Source organism: Mercenaria mercenaria, chromosome 15 (genome assembly GCF_021730395.1).
Source record: "Mercenaria mercenaria strain notata chromosome 15, MADL_Memer_1, whole genome shotgun sequence".
In the NCBI taxonomy this organism is placed as follows: Eukaryota; Metazoa; Mollusca; class Bivalvia; order Venerida; family Veneridae; genus Mercenaria; species Mercenaria mercenaria.
The window spans coordinates 17,971,094-17,983,321 of record NC_069375.1 but is presented as its reverse complement, the minus strand read 5'-3'; the positions used below and the strand labels follow the sequence as shown (position 1 = coordinate 17,983,321).

At 34.6% G+C, this 12,228-nt stretch overlaps 1 protein-coding gene across 1 annotated transcript in view; it reads left to right on the top strand.

Moving 5' to 3' along the window:
* Positions 1 to 3,109, top strand: part of LOC123548952 (complement factor B-like) — a 29,616-nt gene extending 26,507 nt beyond the window's left edge. The window contains exon 17 of the mRNA XM_045336642.2: positions 214 to 3,109. Coding sequence (XP_045192577.2) covers positions 214 to 335 — 122 coding nt within the window. The 3' untranslated portion in view covers positions 336 to 3,109. The remainder of the gene's footprint in view (positions 1 to 213) is intronic.
* Positions 3,110 to 12,228: the final 9,119 nt, after the last annotated feature.

Sequence of the window (12,228 nt, the reverse complement as noted above, 5' to 3'; positions counted from 1 at the left end):
TTATTTATTTTGATACCATGCTATTATCAAAATACACAATGTGTGGGGTACATTTTATACGAAGATTTGACATAAGGTACTAAGAAGCTGTTACAAGGCACACACCTTTCTGGATAATTCAATATAATTATAAATCTAATTCAAATATTTAAACCAATAACTATCTTTTAATGATTTCAATGCGTAAAATAACAATTATGTCTACCGTTGTAGGAATCGTGTCATTTGGTTTTGGTTGTAAAGAGGAGGGGAAGTTTGGATTCTACACAAAACTTACAGAAGAACTGCTCACATGGATAGATGATACGATTAAGAATGCGGAACAGAAGAAGTAGTGATCAAATAAACTGTTCATATTTCGATGTGAGACCCCTTTAGTCAATGCGCAAAGCTTAATGTTTAAAGGCTAACAAAACAAACACTGTTATAAGTGTTCCATTTGAACAAACAAATCAGCTTTTATTGACTTGAAACAAGATGTCAAATGTATGATTCTTATTTTTGTTCAGATTGTTCAGTGTATAAGTTCAGCTGTAGATACATTAATTTGCTTTTTTTTGTCATAATAAATGAAATACCGGACCTATACGCTAAAAGTATATAACAAAACAGATCCAAATAATTTATATAAAATTCGTATATATCTAACAAAGGATGCTACAGAAATACTTTTTTTATTCACTTGTTCTTTCGCATTTGGACTTTTGTAATGTTATACTGTATGGTACAGCAGAAAGTGAAATAAGCAAAATACAATGTACTCAACCTTAGGGAATTTCACAGTTCTAAGCAAGTCCTTTACAACCACCTGCATTGGTAACCGATCAAAGACAGGATCAGATTCAAATGAACCCCTTTCATGTACAGCTGCTCTGTTGGAAATGCACCAATTTATTTGACTCATCTTTTATCTCCATATTATCCTAACAAGACAAGTTTGAGATCTTCGGGTACTACAGAGGGGTGCTATGTTTTTCCATTCAACAAAAGGAAGTGTGTTTTTTCTGACAGAAGTTTTAGTACTGTACGTCCGAAACTGTGGAATGATATATCTTTAAGTATTAGGCAGTCTAAATCCTTAGAAGTCTGTAAGAAGAATCTGAAAACATTATATGTTAGAGATTTTTATATATATTGTTTTAGGACACAACGTTCAGGTATTGTGGTTTGCTTTATGTCAGTTATGTTTTTGTTGTTTTCCTTAAATGTGAATCTGGATTTATGTACATATTTTTAGTAATATGAATATTTTCATAAGCTCGCCTGAGAACGAAGTGCTCGTGATGAGCTATTGTGATCATTAACTGCCCGTCGTCCGTCTGTCCGTCCGTCTACACTTATCTTCAAACATTTTTGTGGAAATTATTGCAACTTTGCCAGGATGTTCCTTAGGGAGTCTTTTTCCAACATTTTTCAAACGGTACCACAAAGGGGCCGTCAGTGCTAACAATAGAGATATCTTCAAAAGACATCTTCTCCTAAACCGCTTATCCGATTTTAAAATTTCACACAAATGGTCCTTTATGGACCCTCTACCCAGTTTGTTCAAATTATTCCGATTCGTCAAAAACATGGCCACCAGGGGACGTAATCAATTTTCCCTTTTTGTATATAGGGGAAACTTCAAAAAATTTCTTGTATGGAACTGCTGGTCCAATTTTAAAATAATTCACACAAATGGTCATTGTGTGACCCTCTACCAAGATTGTTGATAAAACAATTCCGATTCATATAAAAGAACATGGCCTACAGGGGACAAGGTCACTTTTCCCAATATGTAATTTGTTGAAATTTTAAAAGTCTTCTTGTATGAAACTGCTAGCCAGATTTTGAAATATTTTACACAAATGGTCCTTGTATGGCTCTCTTCCAAGGTTGTTCAAATCATTCGTAAAGAACATAGCCGCCAGAGGGCGTGGTCACTTTTCCCTATATGTATATAGTAGAAACTTTAAAATTCTTCTTGAATGAAAGTGCTGGCAAGATGTTATTATAATAAGTTCACACAAATTGTCCTTGTGTGATCCGCTACCAAGATTGTTCGAATAATTCAGATGTATCAAAAAACATGGCTGCCAGGGGGCGTGGTCACTTTTCCCTATATGTATTTAGTGGAAACTAATTCTTGTCTGAAATAGCAGGCCCAATCTTAAAATAATTTGACACAAATGTTCCTTGGGTGAACATTTACGAAAATTTTTCAAAATATTCAGATTCGTAAAAGAACATGGCTGCCAAGGGGCGTTGTCTTTTTTCCCTATATTTATATAACGAAATCTTCTTGTCAGAAACTGATGGCCTAATTGAAAAAAATAAATTTTGAAACTTTCAAAATATTCTTATTTGACATTGTCTTTTAGTATTCTTATGTCATCATTCCCAACATTTTATCCCCCATTTTCTAACACATACACACGCACGAGCGCACACAGGCACGCACGCACGTACGCCCACACGAACGAACGCACGCACGCACACACACACACTTTACCCGCACTTAATTGTTTAGTAGAAACTTTTATGATGTTCTTGTAAGAAAACACTGGCACTAATTCAAAATAATTTCACTGACAATTTTCCATGTATAACCATCTACCAAAAATGTTCAAGCAAGTGGTGTTACTCATGTGAGCGATCTAGGGCCATCATGACCCTCTTGCATCATATGGTTATGAGAATGTATCTTAATGCCATGCTTTGGTTTTAAAACGTGCTGTACAATATCATTGAATATTATATACCCTTCTCAAGTGCGCTCATTTGATTGGTCGAAATAAGTGCACGCGCGGGTCCGCAAAAAGCGGTATTGACCCGCAAGAGTGATAATGACTCTTGTGATATCACATTTTCTTATATTTGAAAAATAAGAGCCAGTCAAATGAATGCATTTGAAAAGGGCATATAATATAACAATTACAGACTTATGTTTCGGTCAATAGGTGTTTTTATGGACCTGTAAAAATGATATTGACCGAGGACTGCATCCTCGGTCAATATCATGTTTTGCAGGTCCATAAAAACACATATTGATCGAAACATAAGTCAATAACTGTATAATATATACTTGTATAAAATGGCTGTTTAATCAAATAAAAGTGTTTCAGTTTCAGTTTCAGTATATGCTACGTATATCGAAACCCCGCGTGCCTGGACAAATCATCGTTACGTGTATAGATGTATCTAATACGTCTTTCTAGGTATATTGCCGTTTCATTACGTTTTAAAAACGTAGTAATACCTAGCCTTTGATACCTGGCAGTGTAACTAAGTCTTTACCGTTTAATAAGGTTTTAGTTTGTTTTGGGTTTAACGCCATTTTTCAACAGTATTTCAGTTATGTAACGGCGGGCAGTTAACCTAACCAGTGTTCCTGGATTCTGTACCAGTACAAACCTGTTCTCCGCAAGTAACTGCCAACTTCTCTACATGAATTATCAGAGGTGGAGGACGAAAGATTTCAGACACAGTGTCTTTTATCAAATCGTCACGGAGAACATACGCCTCGCCCGGAGATCGAACTCGCGACCGCGCGATCCGTAGACTAAATAAGGCATCGGTTCCGTTTGCCAAATCAGTTTGATAGAACATCGAATAATATATATATATATTTAGATCCGATTGCCAGAGAACTTTAAGAGCTTGCTGGCGATGGCCAATTTTATCAAATCTGTATAGTGGTTCATAACCATATTGCACTAAGTGTATGTAAAACGTACTGGCTCCTGGTTTGTCATGTATATGTAGTATGAGCAATAAATGTATATGTATTTACCCCGTTGTCTGGCAGTTGAAGATATGTTCAATATGCAACAGTTTTAAATAAGACGTCATTTTGTCCCCGTTTGCAAGACCAGTTTTAGAAATCAAGGTTAAGTTGTGACATTAATGGTTCAGCAGCAACAACGTTTTAATGATTCTGGTAACGGACTCGTGTCTTTGTTAGCAAAAGCTGGTAGTACTAAAACAAGTAAACAAGCTAGTATCATACAAGAAAGATGCTTGCTTTTCTGGTATTCCGCCCTTTATATGATATGTAATTAAATTAATACGGAGGTTAGAGATGGTACATACCCAAGAAAATCTAAGGGAAACAACTCTGAAGAAGCCAACATAAAACGTGGGTCAAAAGTGAAAGGAAAACTAAACAGGTCTTTTTCCCAACAACTGAACAGGCAGACAAAATATGACCTACAGTTGTTTAAAAATCTTTGTATTCGATATACAACATGCACACTTTTTTCATGGATTACACCGACATTTATTTTATAAGTTGTAGTGAGGCCCTACTAGAAAGTTTATTAGTGCACCAAAATGAAGTAAATTAATGCATAAATTCCTTTAAAGAAATTCTACGACATTAAGAAACTTTACCTCATATATATTAAGTTTAACGTTACAGCCAAAGTTAGTTTTTGTTCTCAATGATACATTGTTTTCCATTTTGCTTCAGATCATTTTTATAAATATCAAATATTTCAAGTCTTACATGGAAAGGGGGAAAATCAATATGTTTTAATAATAGTAAATTGGTGCACGTAGCTTTAATTTCACACTGAAAAAAACTCTGCAAAGATTAATTTAAATTTACCATCTCTACTATCATAAGATATAGATGTTGTTACGTCTAAGAGTAACTTAAAATACTAAAGGTAACAGAAAACAAACTAGCAACTATTAACAGTAACAAAATTTATTTCTAAAAGAAACAATTCAAATAGCTTAAATATATCAACTAGCCCAGTTCAAGTATGCATGAATAGTCCAAATCCTGTCCGGGTCAATTTTAAGTCCAGTCACTAATAATTTCAAATTCCTCACAACTTTTAAACTATATTTAGTACATTCAAAGAATATAAATCTAGCTGCCCTCAAACAACTTCCTATTTAAAGCATCATCGAATGTATCAGAACTTCCATGTACCACCAAAAATGAAAATTCAGACTCGGAGAAAATTATAAAGCCCTGTCAGCATTTGTGACATAATATTCTGGAATACTGTAGAACATATATAGCTTATTGACAAACATGATGCCTCAAAACTAGGACAGGTCCTATAGTAAGGAACGAGTCATCAATACAAAACAATAATAAAGTAAAGCATAAGGTTGAATGACATGCACTTACAAAGTTGTATTCTCGTTGAAGGAATAAATACCTGATATATGTTTTGACATTATCAAGGCAAAATATCTCCATGTTTTTCTATAGATCACCAAAGCGAAACGTACGAGTAAAATTCGTTGCATATGCCGAAAAGACACCACACAAATATCGTCTTCACCTGCTTGTGCCATAACACGTTTACCTTTCAAAATAATGCAGTGTAAATTCGATATAAACAATATAAATCGATATACACAAATCCGCTTGAACTGATGTCTAGTGGTTACGTTGCAGGCTGGCTAATTCTTAAAGACACGGGTTTTAGCCTCGAATGATAAACGGTACTGTATTTTCGAGGAGTGAGACAGAATTGCTTAAAGTCGATATGGCCCTAAACTGATCACCCACTTTTGCAGTTTGATATTGATAATATACCATGACACACTTCATCATGAAAGGTAACATGAGAAGATGTGTTGTTGATTAAGCTGTTATGAGTCACCCGAAACAATTTTAACACATCGAAAGCGGTCAATACAACACTGTTACAGACCAAGCTTGGTAACTATACTTCATTGCAATTTTCAAATAATTAAGCCTTGCCTTTAAGGTGTTGTTTATATTTAGAACTTGTTATATGTAAACCTTAATCTGAAGTTGCAATCGTGTTTATTTACATGTAACGAGAATTCTGCTTTTTGTTTCATGACCCTAACAGCTTGAAGATATCTTTAACTTAGAAAGCGCTAGCAGCTGGCAAATAAAGTTAAAGTAAAAAGCTAGCTGTGACATCCACTGCTGTTATTTTATGACGGTTTACTTTTATATGTCTTATACCTGCAGAGGATGTGTGCTGACATATAAATAATCATATTGAAAAATAAACTAAGTCAAAAATATTAAGGGAAAACATTCATCATGTTTCATTTTTTTAAGGAATACTTAGTCTAGATAAATATTTTAAATAAATAATTATTTAGAAAAAGAAGTTTGATATACTCTGCGAAATAGACTTCGGATTGTCAATACATACGTAATCTAAGTCAAAATGTATATTCAAACGGGACCTCAGTGGCCGAGTGGTTAAGGTCGCAAAGATTCAGTAACTTGCGCCTCACCGACGTTGGCTCGAGCCTCGCTCGTGGCGTTAAATTCTTCATGAGAGGAAGCGATTCAGCTGGCTTACGCAATATCGGTGGTTCTATTTGTGGTATTTCTCTACCATAGAAAGCTGGAAAATCACAATATGACCTATAAATATGTCGGTGTGACCTTTTACAAAATAAAAACAAAACAAAAAAGTATATTTAAACACTAAAAGGACTACATTCTAAATGACCAATATATATTATTCCAAATAATTAAAATTCTTCCGAGGAGAGATTAAAATCCATACAGCATTATTCTAATATTTTGTATAAAGAAAGCAATGTTAAGTATTTGCTTTTCAATGTTGTTTTAAATATTGTCCGTCTATTCTTTGAACAATTTACGGTTTTATTGCAGAATATTGTGTTAGCTACGTAAAGGTTAATTCACGCAGAACTCTTTGATAAAGTTTGTTTTATATCGCAAGCAGGATAATGTTTCAAAGGTGGTGTTTATTTTTTCTACCTTCAAGTAATTGTCTATTTCTCTTTATAGGTATTGCACTTATGCAGCACTGTGCATACTCATATGGTATCCAGCCTCAAACACAACTTAGAACGAGGCATGTCCAAAGTATTGAACGCATTGGCCAAATCTAATACAAAGTGCAGAATCTTATCGTCCCGTGACCTTTGCGTCATATGATATTGACATACCATATTGCAAAACAATTAAAGATTCTATCCAGGTTATTCCAATCGAGCCAAAACCAGCATCCGCCTTTCCAACGCCCGTAATGGATGTTATGTCTCTTGTATTTTTTCTTAGTTTATTTTGATGTGCAACAAATTAAGAAGATATCATTTGTCATTTAAAATTCTAAGACTATGTTTTGGCTAAATGTAGTAAATTTGACACCTGTTGAGGATAAACGGTCGAAATCTATTACACAACATATTAAGGGTAGTACCTTCGCAGATACAGTTGTTACTGATGTCGAAGACCTCAAAGATAAATCATTTTTACCTGTTATTGATGTTAAAATACCTTCACAATTAGACAAAAGGTCCGTCGAGGAAGCCTTAACAAAGTGTGATTACCGTATAATGGGTTTATTCTACGGGCAAAAAAATCTGCGGTTTTGTCCTGAAATGGGCCTAGTTTTTTCTGCGTTTTTTATTTCTGGGACCTTCTAGAAAAGCAGAAATTAATTTTTGTAGTTTGCATAAACCGGAAGTAAATTCTGCGCATTGGAAATAGCTACCGCATTTATTACGTCATAATAAACGACTCAAATGCATATCGTTCTCGTCAATTATGTCTTCGAGATATTATCTTTGTCGGAATCTAGGACAGTGAAGTTGGCGCAGCTGATTTATGATAAAATCTGATTTCTTTTCATTACCGTGCATGATAAAAAATCAGAGTTAAAAATAAATACTGTAGGTCTAGTACCAGTAATTCATTTTAAAAGATCTAGTGCATAGTCCGTTCACAGTCCATGCTCATTTTTATTTCCCCAAATTTATAAAACGTTTGTCAAACTTTTCATAAACCTAGCGTGTTTTGTCGTACACACTTGCAAAGATTACACGCCCGAAACGGTTACCATTTATTCGTGGACAATATATTGATACAATAACAAAAGCAATCAATCACAATCGATACGGTGTGAATAACTTGACAGCTGACGAAAAAGCTGAAACAAAAATCGTGAGATAAAGGAAACGGGTCATTATATTGTGCGAAATATCAAAGTTTATTTCTGCGTCAAAAAATTCTGCTGATAGTTTAAATGTGCGAAATTTATTTCTGCGAGAAAGCCTTGACCCGCAGAATAAGCAGAAATAACAACCCGCAGAATTAACCCGCTATACGGTATCCATCAGGTGTTAAAAGATATTTGTATTTATCTTGATTTTCTAGCTCTTTTTGCCTTTTAATTCATAGAAGCATACCTGAGAAAGTGGAAGCCGAGCTGTAGACAAAAACAAGGACAAATATCAAACAGGGAATGCCACGTTCCAAAAACGCAGCATCCCTAAATCAAAACCTACAGAACGCAGACGTGCACACTACAAACACACACACACACTCGCATAAAAAGCAAACACACGAGGACAAAACGAGCAAATAAAGGAACACAGTGGGGCAGCGCCTTGGAACGGTCAATGGCAAAAAAAGCACCACTGGGGAGCTTAAACCGGTTTATGGTGCACACCCAACCTCACTCTTATCCCCATGTTTCAAAGACACGGGACAGTGTAAGTAAAAGTAATCCCCACCAGGTGAATCTGTAACACACATAATGGAAACAAAAAGGCATGACATGTAAAACACAAAAATGCCCCTGTTTTATATTGGTCAAACAGGTGATAAATTAAGAAACAGAAGAACAGTTCATGATCAGCAAATAAGAGACCCATCAACAAGACAATTGCCTGTTAGTGAACATTTAGATCTATGCTCTAAAATGGACCCACAGTATTTAATTTTTCCTTTTTATAAATTTCATAATAATAATGTTTCAGCTAGGTTGTCTAAGGAACGTTACTTTTTTGATATATTTAAGCCAAAACTAAACAAATATTGATGACGTCATAAAATAACGTTGCGTACACATGTGTACACATGTGACGTTGCGTAGCAACTACACATTTTTTATATGTCTGCCCTGATGATTATGATATGAAACCGGTAGGTAGACAGAAATACAGATAGAGGAAACCCATTGGATGTTTTTCTTTTTTATTTATATATATATATATATATATATATATATATATATATATATATATATATATATATATATATATATATATATATATAAATTCTCCCTACTATATAATAAGGACCTCGGACATTTTCCTATTCAGATTGCCTATCCGATTAAGGAAAACGTGACATAGTGACTTCTGAAATTGCATAGTTATGATAGTTGAAGACCATTTCTTGATAAATGCGACTTCATTTTACAAGTTTATGAACAAAAAAGAAGTCTTTGTAGACATTTCTCATTCTCTTTTCTATTAAAATATGAACATAAATCATGTTTACGTTTTAAACATCTTTCCCACCAGTGACGCAACAAAATAGTTCACATGCCTTTGTAAATAATTATTATATACGTATGCTGCAAAAATGGCACTTGGTCACGGGTGGGAAAGTGTTTAAAATTGAAAAAAACTATGTACAGGGTGTCAGCAAACAAATTTTTACATAAATATTTGACACTTACTGCATGTGTTTCCTAAACCTTACATGTATACAGCTTTATTCATTTTTGTAAATATTTCAAGCACAGAAAACACTAAACTAAATAAATAGGGGACATAGAAAGTGAGGCTAGAAAGCAGACAGATCCTTATAAGTATACTAGTATCTTATAAATTTTTCGATCAGATCTGTTACCTCTTAACAGTCTAAGTCCGTCGATTGAGTGTTACCAGGATTGAGACAACTGCATCTGTCATAAATCAAGAACCAAGCAAGTGGTTTCGACATATTACATAATTATGCGTCTTCAACGTAAACATGACAAAGAAATACAGACGAACTTCTATGGGAATAGTGCAACTAAGGTGCAATTTTTTTACCTTTTGTAGGACACAGTTGAAGCGAACCTAGAATGCATTTTAAGAGCAACATTTGCATTTATTCGATCCAGCATCCTATACCCTAACAAAAACTACACCAGACACCATCTCATTAACTAACCTAGTTGCTTCCAGAACTTACACTGACACCCATAGAACTAATACTGACTCGCCCATAACTAACACTGACACCCCCAGAATTAACATCAATTCGCTCACAAGTCTGAAACTTATTTTGAAGCCAACCGAAATTCTAGTAAGGACCTCAAAGAACTAACACAGACACCCAAAGAATATCTATATAAATGTTGATACTAGCTAGTGAAGTTTCACTGATATAAAATGCTAAAAGTAAGGCATCCCTGGACCCGCAGTGGAATAAGCAGTCTCCTGCACCCCTCCGTTTCAACTGAAAAAGGCCAACTACGCCAATGTATGGCCAGCTACACCACTGCATGTATTCAATAATAATCCTCCACATAATGCCCGGTCAGTATTGTACATGTGTATAAACACAGTATAGCAATAGATGTATAGAAAACAAACAATAGGATATGATCAATGCATCAGTGTTATCATGGGCACTCGGGTGGAAATAACTGAAGTACAGTTAGGGACCAAATGTTTTGTTCCACTTATTTTTTTCCGTTTCGTTTATTTTGAAGAATGTCAATAAAACTGATAATCTGCATGGTATCAGTTTATTTATTGTGTTAAAATATTTCATAGTAGACAGACCTTAAATACCAATGCTTATTTTAACTAAAAATACACATTTTAAATTTTTCAAAAATATGACCCTTAGTTACAAACTGTTCGAATTTCAAGAAAACGAATATAAAATAAAACTATTTTCTGTGACAGTTTGATAGGGATATAACTTATTTATCAGTATTTGAAGTGTTATATAAAACTATCAGCTGCTGAAGTCAAGAAATAGCATTGAACTTAGGGCAAAATCCCTAGCATAATGTCCGATGTCCTTTATAATGCGAATTTGTATCCTAGCGGATCTCACGTATAGGAAAGTCAACTGTTCTGAATATAGTTATATCCCTTAATGCAAATTATCTGTATATATATTCAATGTATCCTCGAGATCCAGTTAACTTTCAAAGAGAGAAAATATAGCCTATCTGGTCCCAATCAGTTAAAAAGACTAAAATGTCACTACTGATTTGTGAGACATGAACACAGAGATTTGAGTATATATATGCAAATGTTGAACCAGTACGAATGTGTAGTACAATTCGGGCTCGTATATAAAGCAGCATCGAAACTAATCTTATTGGGTTAGTGGACTTGCTGTGGCATGTGCGTGTTCGTTTGTACTGCTAGGCGCTTTGCCGTAATTAGTCTGGTATACTGTGGTGGTGATTTAGTTCGTATAAATTCTCTCTACTATATAATAATTTATAATGCGAACTTGTATCCTAGCGGATCTCACGTATGGGAAAGTCAACTGTTCTGAATATAGTTATATCCCTTAATGCAAATTATCTGTATATATATTCAATGTATCCTCGAGATCCAGTTAACTTTCAAAGAGAGAAAATATAGCTTCTCTGGTCCCAATCAGTTAAAAAGACTAAAATGTCACTACTGATTTATGAGACATGAAAACAGAGATTTGAGTATATATATGCAAATGTTGAACCAGTACGAATGTGTAGTACAATTCGGGCTCATATATAAAGCAGCATCGAAACTAATCTTATTGGGTTAGTGGACTTGCTGTGGCATGTGCGTATTCGTTTGTACTGCTAGGCGCTTTGCCGTAATTAGTCTGGTATATTGTGGTGGTGATTTAGTTCGTATAAATTCTCTCTACTATATAATAATTTATAATGCGAACTTGTATCCTAGCGGATCTCACGTATGGGAAAGTCAACTGTTCTGAATATAGTTATATCCCTTAATGCAAATTATCTGTATATATATTCAATGTATCCTCGAGATCCAGTTAACTTTCAAAGAGAGAAAATATAGCCTATCTGGTCCCAATCAGTTAAAAAGACTAAAATGTCACTACTGATTTATGAGACATGAAAACAGAGATTTGAGTATATATATGCAAATGTTGAACCAGTACGAATGTGTAGTACAATTCGGGCTCGTATATAAAGCAGCATCGAAACTAATCTTATTTGGTTAGTGGACTTGCTGTGGCATGTGCGTGTTCGTTTGTACTGCTAGGCGCTTTGCCGTAATTAGTCTGGTATATTGTGGTGGTGATTTAGTTCGTATAAATTCTCTCTACTATATATATATATATAAAGCAAACCTAAGAACCAAAAACGTGTGTACTCGGTGTATTTGCAGAAGATAGAACAACAAGAGAAAAACCCTTAAGGACCCGACGAAACAGGCCAGAAGACAGAAATCCAAACAATTCAGACCTGGTAGATTTAAAAACTGCTTATCATAGAGTCCTACCCC